The following is a 20,925-nucleotide window of genomic DNA, read 5'->3' on the forward strand; positions in this document are numbered from 1 at the left end:
GGGTGGCGCCTTCCACGGTCCTCCCGACAGAAGGTTCTGGAATTTAGATCAGTCAGCCTCAACACCCCATGCCCAGGACGGCTGTTCCGGTACTTTCAGAGTGAGCTGTTTCATGACCGTCACCTAGGCAGACCAGGAGTTTGTGACTCCAGTTGGGGCATCTGCCCAGACCCACTGCAGCTCAGCAGTTTCAGGGACCTGTCTGTCTTTAATCCACACACCCTGCAGGCCCAGAGGTCGTGGCCTTTACCACTTGCTCTGAGTCCTTGGTTTTCGTTTTCAATTGTTCTGTAATAGACTTTTACAAAGTGTCGTTCCCTAGCACGTTTCCTGAGTGCCTAGTGCAAGTGTCCTGGGGCTGCTGAAAAATCACAGGCGTCTTCCTTGCCAAGTGAAGTCAGGGTGCCTCCTGTGTGAGCACCCTTGTCCCGGCCCTGCTCCCGTCTGACTGCCCCCGATGCCCTCACCGTGGACCGTGGGCACCTCCTCTGGTTGCTGGGTTGCCAGACGGGGCGCCCAAACCCTCACATTTATTCCAGGGCGGTGTCCCTAGACCTTGTGTCACCCTCACCCCTGCGGAGACTTGCTACACATCTCCCTCACCGCGTTCCCATGGGACGTTAGTATCACAAAGGTCCTGAGTATCTGTTTATGCACGGCTGTGCTTTGGACACAGAGGACTGAGAATTTTTGCTCAAGAACCAGTTTTCGATCCCGTGGGGGCCCCGTATCACCCTTCTTTTTTTTTTTCAACTTTTTTTTTTTTTTTTGGGACAGAGAGAGACAGAACATGAACGGGGGAGGGGCAGAGAGAGAGGGAGACACAGAATCGGAAACAGGCTCCAGGTTCTGAGCCATCAGCCCAGAGCCTGACGCGGGGCTCGAACTCACGGACCGCAAGATCGTGACCTGGCTGAAGTCGGACGCTTAACCGACTGCGCCACCCAGGCGCCCCCGTATCACCCTTCTTGAGAGAATGAATGTTCTAGATCAATCTTGTAAATCGGCTCTCCACACCGAGGGCAGTTTCCTGTGTTTCAAAGGCAAATTCAGTGCCCTGAGACCAAAAGAAGCCAGTTCCTGCTCTGCTCCAAGTAGAGGGATTGGTGTAATTCTTTTTTTTAATATGAAATTTATTGTCAAATTGGTTTCCATACAACACCCAGTGCCCATCCCAACAGGTACTCTCCTTAATGCCCATCACCCACCCCCATCAACCCTCGAGGGATTGGTTTAAAATCGAAGCTAAGGAAGGATAATCCCCCCGCTGGTCTTGGGACACCAGGGCCAGGGCCAGCGTCACCATCCTCTCCAGATGGGTCACTTCCTTCCCTGCGCACAAGCCAGGGAAAGGTGGTTTGACCGGAAAGGCCTCCCGGGGCCCAGAGGCCGGGTCCCTGGTCCCAGCCCTCCATGGCCACCCTCTCCTTCCAGCATTCCCTAGCTCGCGGTCATGGCGACCCTTCACCGCACAGACTCGACGCTCACAGCCCTGGATGAGGAGACGCTGTGGGACATGATGGAGAGCCACCGCCACAAGATTGTGAGCAGCATCTGCCCCAGCCGCCTCACACCCTACCTGTGCCAGGCGAAGGTGCTGGGCCAGCTGGACGAGGAGGAGGTGCTCCACAGCCCCAGGTTCACCAACACGGTCATGAGAGTCGGTGAGGACCCCCCACCCCGGGGCCCTTCCCAGGTTCACCAACACGGTCATGGGAGTCGGTGAGGACCCCCCACCCCTGGGCCCTTCCCAGGTTCACCAACATGGTCATGAGAGTTGGTGAGGGCCCCCCACCCCCGGGGCCCTTCCCAGGTTCACCAACATGGTCATGGGAGTTGGTGAGGACCCCCCACCCCGGGGCCCTTCCCAGGTTCACCAACACGGTCATGGGAGTCGGTGAGGACTCCCTACCCCAGGGCCCTTCCCAGGTTCACCAACACGGTCATTAGAGTCCATGAGGACCCCCCCTCCCACTCACTCCGGGCCCTTCCTGCCACACCAGCTCCACACGGGCCATGCTGGGAAGCCCAGTGTCCGGGCAGGGAGTGCAGGACTTTAAAGACTGCATTCCAGACATGGGGACACTGTGGTGACTTCCCGTAGCTGCTGTAACAAAGGACCACAAACTGGGCAGCCCACCCCTGCAGAAATGCGTTCACTCGCAGTTTGGAATCCGCGTGTGGGCAGGGCCTCCCTCCCTCGAAGGCTCAGGGACACCTCCTTCCTTGTCTCTTCCCGGTGGTCACGGGGCATTCCTTGGCTCGTGGCCACATCCCTCCATTGTCCACCTCTGCCATCACGCGGACTTCCCTGCATCTTCCCCTGTCTGTCTCTTATGAGGACACTCGTCATTGGATTTAGGGCCCCCTGGAGAATCCAGGATGACCTTATTTCGAGATCCTTACCATAATTACATCTGCAAAGACCCTGTTTCCAAATAAGGTGCCCCCGACACTTTCCAGGTGGATGTACCTTTGCGGGGCGGGGGGCACGTTTCGACTCCCTCCAGATGTCTTTGGAGCGGATTCTGACAGTCTGACTCGCTGAGCTTATTCACCCCAAACAGGGAAGCGAATAACCTCTCCCTGTCGGGTTTGGGGGATCGAATGAGCCTCCTCTCAAGGCTGGGGCCATAGGAAGCAGTAAGCGGTAGTTCCTTCTGCCTGTTCCTTACGAACCTCAGATACAGGAGAGAGGAATCCAAGCCGCGAGTCAGGCTGGGGGCGCTGGCTTCGCCCGTTGTGTCCTTTGTCCCGTGAGGCTCATACACAGGGTCTGCACGTGTCACCGACACACCGGGAGGTCTGGAGAGCAGACAGAGGTCAGCTTCCTCTTCCACGGCCAACTCTCAGTGCTCGGCTTGCCGTGGTCGCTCAGTGCGTATCGGCCCGGCCCTTCTGGAGACTGGCTGCCATCGTGTGAATTAGAGGGACCCACAGGAGCCGCGAGGGCACCCCCCGAGGATCCCGGAGCTCCGCTTCCACCCCCTGACTCCTAGATCTGCGTGGGTTCTCCCGCCTCCCCACCCTGTGTCCCCGGGGACGCCCTCCCGGAGCCCTGTGGGCTGAGACGGTTTGTCGTCCTAGGGCACTTCCTGGATTGGCTGGGGACTCGAGGGAAGGATGGAGCCGTTGCCTTCCTGGAGAGCCTCAAGTTCCACAACCCTGACGTGTACACCCTGGTCACCGGGCTGCAGCCCAAAGGGGACTTCAGCAACTTCAGTGGTGAGGGCTGGCTCTCGGGGTGGCTTGGCGAGGGCTTCTTTGGAGCCTCTGGGTCCTGGTGCCTGCAGCCTCATGCAGACACTCTTCTTGCCCCCCCCCCCAACCAGGGAGAGGTTCCTTCCTGTCCCGCTGCCCCAGCACAGGGGGCAAGGAGGCCCCCACTAACCACGGTGCAGGAGAAGGTGCTGGCGGCCTCTGGTCCTAAAAGAGATCTGTCCCCGATTACCACATGCCACGAGCAGACCCGTCATGGGGCACAGAGTCTGCATTTGAGAGGCGCCGGCAGAGGGGAGGCATGTCCTTCCCCTAGAGATGCTCCTGAGCCGGCCTTAGCCTTGGCGGTGGGTGGAGGACGACTGGGGCTGCGAGGGGGCCGAGGAAGAGAGGCCCCCACCGCAGGGGAGCGGGAGGGGAGCCGGCAGCCTTCTGCACATTTGCTCAGCCGGTGGAGAAAGGTCTAGCCGGCCTGGTGGGAGATCCGGCCGTTTTTGTTAGTTAAGTGGTTTGAGGGTTCCCTGGAGAAGCCGGGGAAAGATTTTGTTGTACAAAGGGCGGGACTCACGTCACTCAAAACCGGGTAAGAAAACGTTTCTGCCTGTTTGGCGTCACAGCCCACGTTTCTGTTAGAGCCGCTGGATGCCGTGCAGATTCGTGGTCCTTGCTCTGTTTTTCTCAGGGTGACATTGAAAGGGAGTGAGCATCGAGCACACCTTAGCTGATGAGGGAGAGTCGGGTCTGAGCCGCAGGGACCCACGGGGAAGCGAGAGGAGGGAAAGCTGGTACCGAAGTCGCCAGTCGTGCTGTTTATTTAACCAGATACTGAGTCCGGCTGAGCCGCTAGTTTGTTGGGCTTTGTTTTATGTTTTATTTTTTTAATTTACATCCAAATTAGTTAGCACACAGTGCAACGATGATTTCCGGAGTAGATTCCTTCGTGCCCCCTCCCCATTCAGCCCCTCCCCCCTCCCGCCACCCCTCCAGTCACCCTCAGTTTGTTCTCCATATTTTCTTAATTATACTTTAACTTTATTTTTTATTTTTTAAAATTCACCTCCAAATTAGCGAGCCTATAGTGCAACGATTTCCGGAGTAGATTCCTTAAGCCCCTTACCCGTTTAGCCCATCCCCCCTCCCACAACCGCTCCAGTAACCCTGTTTGTTCTCCATATTTAAGGGTCTCTTGTGTTTTGTCCCCCTCCCTGTTTTTATATTCTTTTTGCTTCCCTTCCCTTATGTTCATCTGTTCTGTGTCTTAAAGTCCTCATATGAGTTATGTCATATGATGTTTGACTTTCTCTGACTGACTAATTTCGCTCAGCATAATACCTTCCAGTTCTATCCACTTAGCTGCAAATGGCAAGATTTCATTCTTTTTGATTGCCGAGTAATACTCCACCGTATAGATATACCACATCTTCTTTATCCATTCATCCATCGACGGACATTTGGGCTCTTTCCATACTTTGGCTATTGCTGATAGTGCTGCTATAAACATGGGGGTGCTTGTGTCCCTTCGAAACAGCACACCTGTATCCCGTGGATAAATGCCTAGTAGTGCGATTGCTGGGTCGAAGGGTAGTTCTGTGTTTAGTTTTTGGAGGAACCTCCCTCCTGTTTTCCAGAGTGGCCACACCAGCTTGCATTCCCAGAGCAGCTAGTTTTTTTTGTTTGTTTGTTTGTTTTTTTCAACGTTTATTTATTTTTGGGACAGAGAGAGACAGAGCATGAACGGGGGAGGGGCAGAGAGAGAGGGAGACACAGAATCGGAAACAGGCTCCAGGCTCTGAGCCATCAGCGCAGAGCCTGACGCGGGGCTCGAACTCACGGACCGCGAGATCGTGACCTGGCTGAAGTCGGACGCTTAACCGACTGCGCCACCCAGGCGCCCCGAGAGCAGCCAGTTTTTAAGGAGACCGACAGATCAGGGTGGGGGCTCCGGCCCGAGAGTCTGGGCGTAGGAAGCAAAGACCCCCGGGGGGGCAAGGACAGGGGGCCGAGGTCGCCCACCGGCCCGTGCTCCGCAGGGCTCATGGACACGTCCAAGCTGACCGAGTGCCTGGCCGGGGCCATCAGCAGCCTGCAGGAGGAGCTGGGCCAGGAGAAGGGGCACAAGGAGGCCCTGCGGCGGCGCTGTCGGCAGCTGCAGGAGCGCCTGGGCGGGGCGGAGGCCCGCGTGCGGAGCCTGGGCCAGCTGGAGACCGACCATGACCGCGTGAAGCGCGAGGAGCTGAAGCTGAAGGACGAGATGCTCAGCCTGTCGTTGCACCACAGCAACGCGCTGCAGGAGAAGGAGCTGGCGGTCACCCGGTGCCGCGGCCTGCAGGGGGAGGTACCGGGTGCACCCCCCCCCGCCCCCGCCCCCCCCCACCCCTGCCGGGGCCGCCGAAGGGGTGGACACTCCTGGGAGCCACCTTCTTCCGGCGACGTCAGTAACCTGGGGCCCCGGGGACCTCCGTCCACCCCTCCCGGGTCCCCCGGTGGGGCCTGCATCTGTGCGGGGAGCAGGGGGTCGTCGACGAGGCCCCCAGACCCGACAACACCTTTGCTCACTTCTCGGCTGTGGGCTGTCATCTTTTTTTTTTTTAAGCTTAATTTTTATTTATTTTTAATCTTGTTAATGTTTGTTTGTGAGCGAGAGACAGAGAGAGCATGAGTGGGGGAGGGGCAGAGAGAGGGGCAGACACAGGATCCGAAGCGGGCTCCAGGCTCCGGGCTGTGTCAGCCCAGAGCCCGACGCGGGGCTCAAAGTCACAAATTGCGAGATCACGACCTGAGCTGAAGTCAGAGGCTGAACCGACTGAGCCACCCAGGTGCCCCTCAGGTTTTTATTTTTTAACATATATATATATATTTTTTAATTTTTCAAAAATGTTTAGGGGTGGTTTTTATTTTTTAACATATATATATATTTTTTTAATTTTTCAAAAATGTTTAGGGGTGCCTGGGTGGCTGTGTCGGTTAAGTGTCCGACTTCAGCCAGGTCACGATCTCGCGGTCCGTGAGTTCGAGCCCCGTGTCAGGGTCCGTGCTGACAGTTCAGAGCCTGGAGCCTGCTTCGGATTCTGTGTCTCCCTTTCTCTCTGACCCTCCCCCGTTCATGCTCTGTCTCTCTCTGTGTCTCAAAAATAAATAAACATTTTTTTAAATGTTTATTTATTTTTGAGACACAGTGTGCAGAAGCAGGGGAGGGGCAGAGAGAGGGGGACAGAGGATCAGAAGTGGGTTCCATGCTGACAGCAGAGAGCCCCATGTGGGACTCAGACTCATGGACCGTGAGATCATGCCCTGAGCCAAAGTCGGACGCTTAACCACTGAGCCACCCGGGGGGGCCTGGGCTGCTGTCTTCTGATTGACTTGTAGGAGCTCTTTCAACACTGAGGAGACTCATTCCCTGTCACTTTGGCACCTGTTCCTTGCCCTGGGGCTTTTGTGTGTTTGGCCTTGATGTTTAAATTTTAACTTTATTGAGAAAATTAATTTCAAATTTGTAAACAAATACACAAATACGAATATCGTCACCCCTTGAACAACATGACACACACACACACACACACACACGTTCTTTTTTTCCTGAACCACTTGAGTTACATATATCATGGCCCCGTACCCCTAAACATTTTAATGTGTGTTTCCTAGAAATAGGATATTCTCTGATGTCATCGTAGCTCAGTTATCAACCTCGTGCGCTTTCGTCAACACTATCTGTTTGTCTAACCCGACGTCTGTGTTCCATTTTTATCCCCACCCAAATAGCATCTGTCGTGGCATTTTCCTCCAGTCCAGGAGGAGAGCCTGTGGTCGTCCTGTCTCTGTCGTCTCCTTTAATCTGGAACATTTCTGCAGCTTTTGTCTATTATAGTGTGGATATTTTTTAAGAACACAGGCCCCCCCCTTTTTTTTAAAGTTTATTTATTTTGAGAGACAGAGAGAGAGAGAGAGAGAGAGAGAGAGAGTGAGCAGGGGAGGTGCAGAGTGAGGGAGAGAGAATCCCAAGCAAGCTCTGAGCTGTCAGCACAGAGCCCGACGTGGGGCCTGGACCCAAGAACTGTGAGATCATGACCTGAGCTCAAGTCAGACACTCAACCCACCGAGCCCCCCCAGGCGCCTCATGGCCCCTCTTTTCTGTGATAGACTATTCCTCATTTCGGGTTTGTCTCCTGTGTCCTGGTGACTGGACGGGGGTTGTGCCTTTTTGGTGGGACCCACACAGGGACGCTGGGCCCGGGTCCAGTCACCCCACCGTGGCACCAGGCCCAGCGCCCCTCGGTGCTTATGTTAATATTGCCCACCTGGCCCAGGGGCTGTCCGATCCCTCCCCTGTAACTGCTGTTCCTTTTTCTTCCGGCAGCGGAGAAGCAGCCTGGGTGTGGGGGGCTCTGGAACCAGCAAGCACCCTGCCCTTAATCGACATTTCCCCCTGGAGAGCCTTACTGGGGGTTCTTGCCCAAACTCATCTCTAGTCTGGTGGTTGCAGGATGATGAGCCCATCTCCAGCGACCCCTCTGGTCAACCAGCTGGCCCTCAACATCCTGACCGCGAGGAGGAGCCTTATTCCCCAGTGTGTGCTGTCTGTTGTTGGCACAGACGCGTGCATTCTTACATCCAGTTGCTTGTAACACGTCGCTGTCCTGAATGAGTTTGCCCAAAGTGTCCCAGATTTGGCCAGCGGGAGCCCCTTTAATCTCTTCCGTGTCCTGTGACACGCCCCCTCATATTCCGAGCACGGACTTCCTCTCTGGAGGCACAAGAGGTTCTGGGGTCATCTGGTCCCCACCCGGCCCCAGCTCTGGGCTCAGCCACTCCCCGAAGGGCCTGGTTCTGTGCAGAGACCAAGATCAGGGCTCTAGGTGGGCTCATAGTCCTCGGTCCTTCCAGCAGTCAGAACTAGGAAGCGTGCAGCTAAATGTACAAATACGCATACAAACAGGCGTGCACGTATGTGTGTCCACACACACACACTTGTATTTTAGAAGCCACGAGATCACACCCACACCTCAGATTCCAGGCGGATTCCCAGAGCCTCCTCCCCCATTCCATACTCAGGCGCCCCTAGCCCCCCGGCGAGAACCCTCCCACCCACACTAACACTCACTTGCTCAGTCCTACAGTGCATGGAAAATACTTCCAGCATAGCTGTGCCCACACCAGCACGGGAAACAGAGCTGCTAAGGAATGTTGAGGGTTTGTACTTCAGTCCTGAATTGTGGCTGCTGGTCTCTGAATCCCTCCCCCTCCCTCTCCCCTCATGGTGGTTCCCCTGTTTGAAATATCATTAGGTTCATTTGCTTAGGTTTGTTATCAATTTCAGGTGCCCCCCCCATTCCGATCTTAATGATTTAATTTTACTTTTTGAAAATGTAGGATACGACACACCTAACCCAGTTGGCCCATAGCAGGAACTTTGTCGTTGCTTACGGAAAATTCACCAAGTAGATGTCAGAGGGGAAAAAGTCCAAGTGGAAAGGTTCTTCCTTCTCTCCTTGACCCGAGTGAGTGCTGACTCCACCCTGACTCCCGATTTCCTGGGCTCTCCTCTTGGGGAAAGTCCCCTCTCCCCACGGACACCACACCCAGGATTCCAAAAGGGCAGGGTCTTGGTTCCAGATCTGAGTTTCTCTTGGGGGCACTGTCTGGCAGGGTGGAGGCCAGGCATGTAATTTCCAGAGACCCACAGCCCTGGACAAGCAGCCCTGCTGGGGGACACATATTTGCACATGGATTACGAGTGCATCTGCATAGACCCGTCATCTCTGCTCCGTCTGACTTGTCTTTCCTCTTTCTTTACACTTACTGCTTTTCACAAATCTCAATTCCTTTTATGCAACGGATTTAGCAGAATATGGAAAGGCGGGGAAGCCAGGGAGCACGCTGGAGGACCACCAGCCGTGGGGATTTGTTTTGCAAGGCAGTCAGAGAGCCGATTCCCCGGGGTTCCTTGCTCTGTTCCTGGGGCCCCAACCCAGTCATTCAACTGCTATGCCTCATCTACAAAATACAGCTAGGGGTGCCTGGGTGGCTCAGTCGGTTAAGCATCTGACTTCGGCTCAGGTCAGGTCATGATCTCGCGGTTCGTGAGTTTGAGCCCCGCGTCAGGCTCTGTGCTGACAGCTCGCAGCCTGGAGCCTGCTTCGGATTCTGTGTCTCCCTCTCTCTACCCCTTCCCCGCTCATGCTCTGTCTCTCAAAGATGAATAGACATTAACAAAAAATTTAGGGGCGCCTGCGTTGCTCGATCGATTAAGCGGTTAAGCGTCCGACTTCGGCTCAGGTCATGATCTCGCGGTTCGTGAGTTTCGAGCCCCACGACGGGCTTTGTGCTGACAGCTCGGGGCCTGGAGCCTGCTTCGGATTCTGTGTCTCCCTCTCTGCTCCTCCCCCTGCTCATTCTCTGTCTCTCAAAAAATGAATAAACGTTAAAAAAAAAAAAGTATCACATACAGCTAGAATGCCTTTCTCCTCCACAGACACTGGAACGACTCGCCACGTAAACCCTTTAACGGGTTTTGAAGTCTCGGGGGAGGGACCCCTTTGAGCAGGAGCAAAGGCACGGTTGAGGAGGAGGGGTGGGAAAGGAGCTGGTGAGGAGGAGGGGTGGGAAAGGAGCTGGCTCCCGGGCTGGTGGGGAAACAGCGTTTCCATTGTCCTTCCTCCCCACTGGCAGCTGTACCTGCTGAAGCAAGAGCTAGAACGCGAGAAGATGTCTTCTTCCCACGAGCGGGACTGTGGACAGCGTTCCCCGCAGATGGCCGACGGCCTGGGGCCCGGGGACAAGGAGCTGACCCGCCTGAAGGAGGAGAACGAGAAGCTCCGGTCACTGACGTTCAGCCTGGTGGGTCCCCTCCCTGTCCCCTCCCTGACAGCCAGCTGGAGTTTCCCGAGGGCCGCGGGGCTCCCGACGGGTGGTCCGTGGAGGGGGCGCTGAGGACTGACTGGGCTGCAATCTGGCGACGTCCTGTATTTCCCTTCCTGCTCCTCCCCGGCCCCCAGCGTTGGCGGGACTCACAGCTAGCGGACGTGCATGACAATGCCCCACTTGGCTGCGCAGCGGCTGTGCTGATTCTATAGGCTGGGGTTCAAGGTTGTGGGCGGGGGCACGGGGCGGGGGGGACCCTTCTGCCTGCCGTCCTGCCCACGCGTGCTCTGGTGACACCAGGGCCCCGGCATTACACAAACCCTTTGCCTCTCCTCTTCGGTTCCTTTTGGTCAATGTCGTGTCCATTTACTGAGCGGGGATAGACACTCACCGGGCGCAGGGTAGCTGGCCGCCCTGGCGCTGTCTGTCACGCGGCCTGGATGGTGCCGTCGCGCCTAAGCCCCTTCCCGCAGAGCGGGCGATGGACAAGGGCATGTCCGTCGGTGTTCCGTCTCTCAGAGACCCTGCTGGTGGATCTGGGGACGGAGCGGCCCGACACTGCCACCCCCGGGGACTCGGTTTCCTTTACCTTCCGTCGCCGACCGCGTGAAAGTAGAAGTGAAATGCACCCGTTTTGACGGCTGACCCGGCCTTTCCTTCTGTGAGATGCGCGGGAATAGGGCCAAATCCATCCACGCGCCCGGCCTCGAGATTTCCTGTCGCCCGTTCCCGGGGAAGAACGATGGGGTGCTTCCCAGGGGCAGGCGTCTCAGGAGGTCAGGGCCCCGGGGCTGACCTCTCTTTGCCCCAGGCGGAGAAGGACATCCTGGAACAGAACCTGGACGAGGCCCCGGAGGGCACACAGACGCTGGTGGAGCGTATCCACTCCCTGAGGCAGCGGGCCGTGGCCGCCGAGAGGCAGCGGAAGCAGGTGACCCTCCCGGGCCGCGTCCGGCACTGCGGGGCGCGGGCGGGGGCCGCGGGCCCTTGAGACCACACCGCGCTTAAACCCAGCGCCGCTTCCCGAGCACGCTGGCCCGACCGCTCATCCTTCACGGAAGCCCCGTGGAACACGGACCCAAGGCTAGAGGCCCCGTCCGGTCAGCGGGTGGTCAGAGAGCAATCGGACAAACGAGCAATAGAACGGAGGGTGCTCTCCGGGGGGGGGGGGGGGGCCCGGGGCCAGCACCAGGGGTTTATTCAGTTGCCACAACAGGCAAGGGGAGGACACGGAGGAAGGAGACAGCGCGAGAAAATGAGGCGGTAGCGTCGAGGGAAATTCTTTACGTCTCTGGGGACGTGGAGTGAACGAAGCACCCATGCGTATTTCTTTAAGATTTTATTTTTAAGTGATCTCCGCACCCAACGTGGGGCTCGACCCCGCAGCCCCGAGATCCAGAGTCACACGCTGTACCGACTAAATTCAATTATAATCAGCATAGCGGCCCTGTGGATAGACGCACCTTGAAATGTGGCACTTAAGACACGGGCAGGAAGTCGCCTATGTTACCGCCTGGACGGTCCCCCCTCTCTGCCTCCCCGAGGCTCCCCAGCCCCACCCCGCCGTCAGCCCCCAGAGCCGCTGGCCTGCATGGGCTGTGTCTGTCCCCCGTCCAGTACTGGGAGGAGAAGGAGCAGACCTTGCTGCGGTTGCAGAGGACTAAGGTCAACTGTGACATCTACAAGGAGAAGATTAGCGCCCTGCAGGGCCAGTTGCTGCAGCGGGAACGAGACCAGGTGCCCGGAGGGGAGGGGCCCCGGGGTGCCGCCCGGCCGAGTCCCCGCCACTGCTGTCCCCCGCTGGCCAGCTGGCTCGCTCGCTGCGTGCCATCCTCCCTCCTTTCCTTTCTGCCTCCCAGGCCTACTCCGCCAGAGACGCGGCCCGGATGGAGGTTTCTCAGAGCCTGACAGAGAAGGACGCCCTCCGCAGGAAAGTGTTTGAACTGACAGACCAGGTCTGGGAGCTGCACCATCAGCTTTACCAGCCACAGGCCGAGTCCCTGCGAGGGGTGAGTGCCTCCCTCCCACCCCACGGGGATGCGGTTGGGTGGCGGGGCTGGGAGGCCAGGTGGGCACAGCGGGGGCGGGGGCGGTACCGGGCCACTCACCGTCCCTGCCGGGGCATCGGGTTGAGCCTCATCGACAGCACATCGGCTCTCGTGGGTGAACCATGTTGCCGGGTCCTTGAAGAGGCACATCGGGGCAAGTTGGGTCTGTGTCCACCTCTCCTTTCGTGGTAATCTTGTGCAAGTCACGAAAGGGGTAGCTTGGCGGAAGGTTCTGGAACCTCTAAAGTATGGTGTTCGATGAAGAAAGCAAGCGTGTGAAACCGGGCAGGCAGCCACTTGCTTTTGTAGATGATGCATTCCGGGTTTGCAAGTCCAACGTCCAGGAGCTGACCTCCACGCGTGAAGGGAACTGCGTTCCCCAAGGGCTAAAATGATTATAAAAACCTTCCGTTAGGATCTGTCCACAGCTCCAGCTCTGGCACCGGCCGGGGGGGGGGGGGGGGGGGCGGAGAGCCTCTTCAGAGGCGCCCGGGGAACTTGGTGAGGCCGTGGGAGACCCTCCTCTTCCTGGGCAGGGCCCCAGCTGCTTCCTCCTCCACCCTCCCCACATTGACCGTGTTCCAAATACATATACATATAAAAAGACAGACAGCAAAATGCTAACGGTCTTGTTTTTTGAGTGTGCAGACTATGGGTGGCTTTTCTTTTCTTCTCTAATCAATTCTGTTTGCCTCCGATACTCTGTATGGAGTGTGGATGTTCTACATAGAGCATGTGTTATTTGTGTAACCTGTAGGGAACAACACATAATCCCTAAAATACCATTCCCCAAGCTGGTTGCTTTCCTTCTCCTCAGTGGTCAGCTCCTGCTGTGAGGGGCGGGGGGTGGGGGGTCCCAGGCTCGGAGGAGGGGACGTGATGAGGGAACAGTGCCCAGAGGGAAGAGGTGGGAGGTGGAGGCAGGAGGGGGACACGGGAGGGAGTTGACTTGCTGGGACCCCCCCCGAGGGCATCCAAGAGGAAACTCTCCTGCGCCGAACAGCCTGTGGCCCATCTTTGGCAGCCTGAGCAGGAAGCCGGAGCCCGGGAGCCGTGTCCAAAGGGGAAGCGGCGGCTCATGCGCATGTTGGCCATCTGTCCGCGGGATGACAGTGACCACAGCTTCACCGAGGTACAGCGGCTGCCTGGTCCCCTCCTGGGGCCCGGCCAGGCGCACCCCCACCTACCGGGATAGAGGGGGCCTGGCTGGCACACCGCAGGTGCTAACAAAGTACTTGTGAAGCAAACCCGGTGGGGGGGTGGGGGCTGCATTCAGATCCACACGGCGCACCTGCTATCCTCCGGCGCCTCGCTCCGCACTGTGGCCCTCACCAGCCAGGAAGTTGGCCTCTCTGGGCCTCAGCTGCTTTGTTTGTAAAGTGGGCCAACACTACCCCACCACGTAGATTTATCTACCAGAACTGAGCTACACGAAATATGGAAAGCAGCTTAGAGGGTGCCTGGCACATAGTAGGTGTTCAGTTAGTGTGACCTTGCTCTGTGCTGTGTCCTTCTCGCCTCCTCTGCCCTGACGGTTAGGGACCCCGCTGCTCCGCTTGAGCCCTGTGCGACCTCTGTCCCGCCCCTCCCCCCCCCCTCCCCGCCCAGTCTCAGCTCTGCTCTGACCTGAGCGCCGCATCCAGCCGTGAGCTGGTGGACAGCTTCCGGTCCAGCAGCCCTATGCCTCCCAGTCAGCAGTCCCTGTACAAGCGGGCCGCAGAGGACTTCTGGGACGACCCCTGGTCTTTCAGGTAAGGGACTGGCAATGGGGTTCAGATGGCACAGGCCCCGGCAGCTCACTGGGACCCCAGCCGAGGGCTGGGCAGGTGCCGGGAGCTCTGGGTCTGAGTCAGGGAGCAAGCGATCACCCTTCTTCCCACGCTTTCCAGCAGCTTCCCAGAAACCCTGCAGGTGGACCGGGGACCCTCCCTGGGGGCTAAGGCAGGTGCTGCAGACCTGGATTATGAGATTGTAGACCCGGCAGGTGAGTGCACCCCCCCCCACTGGACCTCTGCAGCGGCCCCCCTCTCCTGGGCAGCTGAGCAGGAGGAGAAGTGAGGACAGGGGTCTTCAGGGAGGCGGGTGAGACAACCCAGTGCCTCTCCAGAGGGCAGGGGAGGCGAGCTTCACTGCTGCCCCGCCCCAGGCCCCTGGGATATGCAGACCACCTGGTCACTCAAGCCCATGCCCCGATGTGCCCTGTTACTGGGTATCCTTTCTATCTCACCTGGAAGCGGAGGGAGCTGTATTCATCTTTCTGTCCAGCTCGGCATCAACATTCACACGTGTTCTCTCCCTGTGCCCCCCCTGCTCTGAACCCAGGACGCTTAAGTGATATCGGAAGGCAAAGGGGGTTAGTCCCCACTGCTCCTGGAAGAGACACCCGCTGTGAGCATCTCTCCTCCTGGGTGCTGACACCTGACACCTGAGACCTCCCCACATCGCCTGCGGCCTATTCTTCATATTTGTGACTTAACAGGTCTCTTCTTCTCAGGCCACGGGCCCCACAGGGGCGGCCTCCCTGACTTTTTCACCCCAGCTCACCTGCCCTCAGCCGCGGCCCCCGCACACACAGCAGGTGCTTAGCACCCCGTCTGGAGTTCACGCAGTTGGCCACCAGGGGGCGCACACACCTTGCTCTGTACAGAACAGCCACACCTTTGGGGCAGGCGGGGTCTGGGGCTCCCCCCAGGCAGCTGATGGCCGGTGCTGGCAGTTGCCGCCGTGGGGAGTTGCAGGCCCCTGCAGAAATGCGGGCTCAGGGCTGTGCCAGATCTGATTGTTTTTTCTTTTTTATGTTTTTATTTTAATCACCCGGTGTTTATCACAAGTGCACTCCTTAATCCCCCCATCTCCTATTTCGCTCATCCCCCCCACCCTAGATTTGATTTTTAATGTAGCCAGAAATCCAGACTCTAGCTGCCCTATCCTGTAAAATGTTGGCAACTCAACTCTCACATAAGGACATCGTGTAGGTCAAACCCCACTGCTGTTTGGGGGAAGGTAACATGAGGTTCTAAGCAGGAAGAAAGGAAAGAGGAAAGGGAGGTTCCGCCTCAGCAGAAGGAGACAGACCAGCGGGGGTGGGGGTGGGAGTGGTGGCTAAGGCTCTGGTGGGGGGGGGGAGGTGGCCCAGGTGAGCAGAAGCTCCGTCAGGAGGGGTGACCTCGGGGCTGGCCTGGCTCGTGTCTGAGCCCTCCGCTTCCGTCCAGAACTTGCCAACTGTGACAGCCTGCAGCCATCCTCCAGGGGCCTCTCCGTCTCAGCCAGGTGAGCGGCAGAAGGGCACCAGGGGCAGCAGGTGGCAGGGCAGAGTGAGGACCGTGTCCCGTCACTGTTGGGAGGTGACAGCATTTCTGAGGATGGGGTTGTGGCTGGTGGGTGAGGGGAGGTGAGAATTCCAGGTGCTGGGGCCAGTGGGGACAGGGCCGTGCCTGACCTCCTGCTCTCGGTGGCTCGTGGGCTCTGTCACCTCCTCTCCTGCAGCAGCGTCCCAGTGCGGAGGAGGCCGGCCCGCAAGATCCTGAGCCAGGTCACCGTGCTGGCCTTCCAGGGGGACGAGCTGCTGGAGCAGATAAGTGTCATTGGCGGCAACCTCACAGGCATCTTCATTCACCGGGTCACCCCAGGCTCCGCGGCGGACGAGATGGCCTTGCGCCCGGGCACCCAGATCATGATGGTGAGTGTGGCACCGGGCCCGCGAGCCCCCCCAGGATCTTCCCCAGCGGGGTCAGCAGCCGCAGCTCCAGCCGGAGGAGAACGTGCTGTCGGGGTAGCCCACGCTCCCTCTCAGGCCGAGGTTATACTCACTCGGAGGCCAGGGTCCTGTGACGAGGCCACAGGCCAGTACTGAGGTGGGGCCTTTTTAAAAAAAAAAATTTTTTTTAGTGTTTTTATTTATTTTGGAGACAGAGAGAGACAGAGCACAAGTGGGGGAGGAGCAGAGAGAGGGGGAGACACAGAATCGGAAGCAGGCTCCAGGATCCGAGCCGGCAGCCCAGAGCCCGACGCGGGGCTTGAACCCACAGACCGCGAGATCATGACCTGAGCTGAAGTCGGATGCTCAGCCGACTGAGCCCCCCAGGCGCCCCAAGGGGCCTTTGTTAGCTGTGCCGACCACTTTGTGTGTGTGTGTAGTGAAATGCGCGTAACGCTAGTGTGTTAGTGTTCACTGGGGGCATTTGAAAAAGCTTTCTAATTGTAAAATATTCGTTAAACTGCAAAACCCACTCAGCTAATTATTACCGAGCGAATAGTGGGCAGGAAGGTGACGTTGATGTGGCCTGAAAGCAGGAAAGAGTCGCCCAGTTCCCGAGGGCTGGTTCCCCCAGGAGGAGCCTGGGATGAGGCAGGCACAGGGCCTGGAGTCAGTGCTGACAAGGGCGGGGGCTGCGCCTTGGTCAGGAGCCCTGGCCCCGCCGTTTGTCTTCGGTTCGTCTTCGATCTCGTGCAAGGGGCAGGGGCTCCTGGCGCGCGCGCACGCGCGCGCGCGCACACACACACACACACACACACACACACACACACACACGGCCCTTCCTCACATCTCTAACACGCCCCTTAAGATCCTCAGTCATCGGCCTACCTTGCGGTTAAAGCGACAGGAGCCTTTGTGACGTCTGCGGAGACGGTCCTGACATCCAAAGGGGGCCAGTTCGGTTCTAACAGCATAAAAACGTTCCGAAATATATTTTTTTATTCTTTCTTTATTTAAAGTTTCTATTTTAATTGCGGTTAGCTAACTAATCCAGGGTAAGATTCGTTTCAGGTGGGCGATAGAGGCATTCGACACTTCCGTCCGTCACCCGGTGCTCCTCACAGGGGCCCTCCTTCACCCCCGTCCCGTTTCACCCATCTCCCCACCTCCCCTCTGTAACCACCCGCGTGTTCTCTGTAGTTGAGTCTGTTTCTTGGTTTTTGTCTCTCTCTCTCTTTCCCTTTGCTCCTTGGTTTTGTTTCTTAAATTCCACACAAATCGTATGGTATTGTCTTTCTATGAATGTTTCACCTACTGTCATACTTTCTAGTTCCATCCATGTCATTGCAAATGGCAAGACGTCATTCTTTTTGATGCTGAGTCATACTCCACTCTGTGTGTGTGTGTGTGTATAAACCACATCTTCTTTATCCGTTTCATCAGTCGATGGACACTTGGGCTGTTTCCATAATTTGGCTACAGTTGATAATGCTGCTGTAAACATCTGGGTGCATGTATCCCTTCTGATCTGTATTTTTGTATCCTTTGGGTAAATACCTACCAGTGCAATTGCTGGGTCGTAGGGTAGTTCTATCTGTAACTTTCTGAGGACCCTCCATACTGCTCTCCAGAGTGGCTGCACCAGTTTGCATTCCCACCAGCAGCGCAAGAGGGTTCCCCTTTCTCCGCGTCCTCACCGACTCGTGTTGTTTCTTGTGTTGTTGATTTCAGCCATGCTGACAGTGTGAGGTGGCATCTCATCGTGGTTTTGATTGGTGTTTCCCTGTTGAGGAGTGATGGCGAGCATCTTTCCATGTGTCTTTTGGCCATCTGGATGTCTGCTTTGGGAAGACATCTATTCGTGTTTTCTGCCCATTTTTCAACTGGGTTTTTGTTTTTCGGGTACTGAGTTACATCAGTTCTTTACATATGTTGGATACTAACCCTCTATCTGATATGTCGTTTGCGGAAGTCTTCTCCTACTCCGTAGACTGCCTTTTACTTTTGTTGACTGTTTCCTTCACTGCGTGGAAGCTTTTTATCTTTTTTTTTTTTTTTTTCAACGTTTATTTTTGGGACAGAGAGAGACAGAGCATGAATGGGGGAGGGGCAGAGAGAGAGGGAGACACAGAATCGGAAACAGGCTCCAGGCTCTGAGCCATCAGCCCAGAGCCCGACGCGGGGCTCGAACTCACGGACCGCGAGATCGTGACCTGGCTGAAGTCGGACGCTTAACCGACTGCGCCACCCAGGCGCCCCAGAAGCTTTTTATCTTGATGAGGTCCCAGTAGTTCATTTTGGCTTTGGTTTCCCCGGCCTCCGGAGACGTGTTGAGTAAGAGGTTGCTACGGCTGAGGCCAAAGAGGTTACAGCCTGCTTTCTCCTCGAGGTTTTTGATGGCTTCGTGTTTTACGTTTAGGTCTTTCATCCATTTTGAGTTTATATTTGTGTACGGTGTCGGGACGTGGTCTAGTCTCATCCTTCTGCCCGCTGGCCAAGCCGCGTGCTAGAGAAGGGACGGTGGTTGACTCTCCGGTCGGGAATGTGTGTGGTCGGAGGAGCTGACATCGAGATGTCCTGAAACAGGGCCGGTGACAAGGGCTCTGGTGGGTGTGTGTGGATGGCTGGGAAGGGCGAGCGGGTCCTTCTGTAGGGTACACCCCTGTACTCAGACTGTGACCGTAGAATCCGGCTCAAAAGATGCCAACGCTCGTGATTTGCCCTCAGGTGGATTACGAGGCAACGGGGCCCTCGTTCAAGGCCACCCTGGAGGACACGACCCTGGAGCAGGCCGTCGGACTTCTCCGGAGGGTGAACGGCTTCTGCTGCCTGTCTGCGAAGGTCAACGTGGAGGGTACACACTCCCCCACGCCCCCCCCCCCCCGTGAGGCCACCACTGGAGGCTTGTGCCACTGAGTCCCGTGTCCGTGAGCCCCTGGCTGCACCGAGGCCGAGCCCTCCCGCCCACCCCGGGACCATACTGTGCCCCAAGTCTGCAGACGACCCCAGGGTGGCTGGGGATCTTCCACCCACGGACTCCAGCACCGAGATGGCTCCTAAGACTCTGGGGGGGGGGGGACCCTTCCTTCTCCCTTCCTCTCACATTCCAGACCCTTCCTCGTCGTGGGATCACAGCCCAGGCTTATCTTTGATCAGGTTATAAGAAGTTGGTCCAGGACCTGGAGGCCAAAGTGGCTACCTCGGGGGACTCCTTCTACATCCGGGTCAACCTGGCCCTGGAGGCGAGGGCGGTGGGGGAGCTGCAGGTGCAATGCAACGACATCCTGCATGTCACCGACACCATGTTCCGGGGCCGCGGCTGCTGGCACGCCCATCGCGTGGGCCCCTATAGCACGAAGGGCACCGAGAGGGGCAGCATCCCCAACTATGCACGGTGAGCATCTGTCCTACACCCCAACACCTCCCCGGGTTGGGCCAGGGCACTGCCGGGGTCGCCTGGCCTGGCTTCTCGTGGACGAACCCCCCTGCCAGCGAGGAAGAGTGGTCTCCCCAGGCTTCCCTCCACTGCCCAGGAGCAGAGGGTAGGCGTGATGAGATGTGCCCCCAAGTGGATGGAACCCCCAATGTGCCACCTCAATTTTATTGCCTACATGAGGTTTCTTTGTGGGAAGGGATGGCCTTCATGCTAGAGCATTCTGGAGCACTGAGGACCAGCGTGACACTGGGGCTGGCTCACTCTGTCACGGGGAGCTGTCCTGGGCACAGCAGGATGTCAGTGGTCCTTCTGCCCCCTAGTTGTGACAATGAAAAATGTCTTCTCCAGACATGGCCCAGTGTCTCCTGGTATGTCTGGGACTTGTTGGTTTGAGCACAGAAGTCCCGCGTCCTGGGACAGCTGGACAGGGGGTGGCCTCCCTGGGAGCATCGACACGCCCGCGGAGAACCGTGTTCTGGACCGAGCGTGGTCCACGAAGCGCGGGCGTCGGCCGTACCTGGCTGTCGAGGTTCTGGAACGTGGCCCAGACCCAGGCTCACACCGAGTCACCTGGGCTCCGACTCACAACAGTTCAAGTGGCAGCTGCAGGGGCGGGCCGGGGCTTTGCACTTTTTCGAAAGCCCCAGCGGACCATAGTGGCCACCAGAGTGGAGAGCGGCTGCCTGGGGCCACAGGGGTGCTCTGGGGTGCTGGGCAGGGGCCCCTTCTCGTCAAGCCCTCCTTGCCACTGGGTCAGGGCTGTGCTCTTCTGCACAGGGCTCAGCAGCTGCTCATTGCTCTGATCCAGCGGAGCACCATCGCCCGCGAGGTGAGGCGGGGAGAGCCCGGACACGGGCGCCTGCTATGGGGGCCCTGCCTCCCCCCTCCCCAGCCCTCCTCCTCCCGGCTCACAGCACCTGGAGGGCCCTGGCCCCGGCTGGGGTGGGCTGGAAGGGGGGCAGGTGCTGGCCTGCTGACTCCATGGGTGCGACCCCTGGCGTGTCTCTCCCTGGGGGGCCCTCCGGCCGTCACCTGGGTCTGCACCCTACACCCAGCCCGCAAGCTTCTCTAAAGCATGCAGGTGCCCTCTCTGTCATGCCCCCGGTTCATCCCATTTGCCCGTCCCCACCCCGTCCCATTCCCTCTGAGGTCCTGACACAGAGCCCTCAGCTGTCCCGGGATTGGGGCAGGGCCGGGCTGTGGGGCCCCTCCCCTCCCCCCTCCCCTCCCCTCCCCCCTCCCCTCCCCCTCCCCCCTCCCCTCCCCCCTCACTCTGGATGCCCTGCCTGAGGACCCTCTCCTGCCTCCCTTCATCTCCCACCCTCCGGTGTGGGGCCTGCGCCACCTGGCTGTTCGGCGGGCACAGCCTGGTGGCCCGGGGACCAGCCTGGGTTTGGCCGTGTGCAGACGGCTTGGACACCTGCTCGTCCCTCTGCTCCCCTCCAGCAGTCTTCCGGGGGAGCCCAGAAGCTGGTCCGCATCGTCAGCGTGGACAGAACCAAGGCCAGCCCTGTGTGCTCATCCTCTGAGGGGGCCCTGTCGGAGCGCAGCAGGCCGGAAGGCGAGGCAGCCGGAGCGGGCCGAGGGGCCCTTGATAGCCCCCTCGTGCCAGGCGTGGGTGGGAGGTCATAAGAGAGGTCAGCACGGCACATCCCCGACCCCGTCAA

General features: G+C 58.1%; 1 protein-coding gene across 7 annotated transcripts in view; it reads left to right on the plus strand.

The window, feature by feature from the left end:
- CARD14 (caspase recruitment domain family member 14) overlaps positions 1-20,925 on the plus strand; it is a 32,613-nt gene that overhangs the window by 10,641 nt on the left and 1,047 nt on the right. For 5 of the 7 annotated variants that reach the window (XM_045489792.1, XM_045489795.1, XM_045489794.1 and 2 more), the window contains 16 exons: positions 1,435-1,664; positions 3,088-3,225; positions 5,250-5,554; positions 9,886-10,053; positions 10,889-11,008; positions 11,695-11,814; positions 11,937-12,086; positions 13,150-13,257; positions 13,734-13,876; positions 14,015-14,109; positions 15,338-15,395; positions 15,612-15,804; positions 18,550-18,676; positions 18,979-19,216; positions 20,036-20,087; positions 20,705-20,819. In XM_045489792.1, the coding sequence (XP_045345748.1) occupies positions 1,454-1,664; positions 3,088-3,225; positions 5,250-5,554; positions 9,886-10,053; positions 10,889-11,008; positions 11,695-11,814; positions 11,937-12,086; positions 13,150-13,257; positions 13,734-13,876; positions 14,015-14,109; positions 15,338-15,395; positions 15,612-15,804; positions 18,550-18,676; positions 18,979-19,216; positions 20,036-20,087; positions 20,705-20,819 (2,341 nt within the window). In that variant the 5' untranslated portion in view covers positions 1,435-1,453. Of the gene's footprint in view, positions 1-1,434; positions 1,665-3,087; positions 3,226-5,249; positions 5,555-9,885; positions 10,054-10,888; positions 11,009-11,694; positions 11,815-11,936; positions 12,087-13,149; positions 13,258-13,733; positions 13,877-14,014; positions 14,110-15,337; positions 15,396-15,611; positions 15,805-18,549; positions 18,677-18,978; positions 20,088-20,704; positions 20,820-20,925 lie in introns of those variants that run through there. The other 2 variants (XM_045489797.1, XM_045489798.1) reach the window with 2 other exon arrangements.

The sequence above is a fragment of the Leopardus geoffroyi genome, chromosome E1 (assembly GCF_018350155.1).
Source record: "Leopardus geoffroyi isolate Oge1 chromosome E1, O.geoffroyi_Oge1_pat1.0, whole genome shotgun sequence".
NCBI classification, from domain to species: domain Eukaryota; kingdom Metazoa; phylum Chordata; class Mammalia; order Carnivora; family Felidae; genus Leopardus; species Leopardus geoffroyi.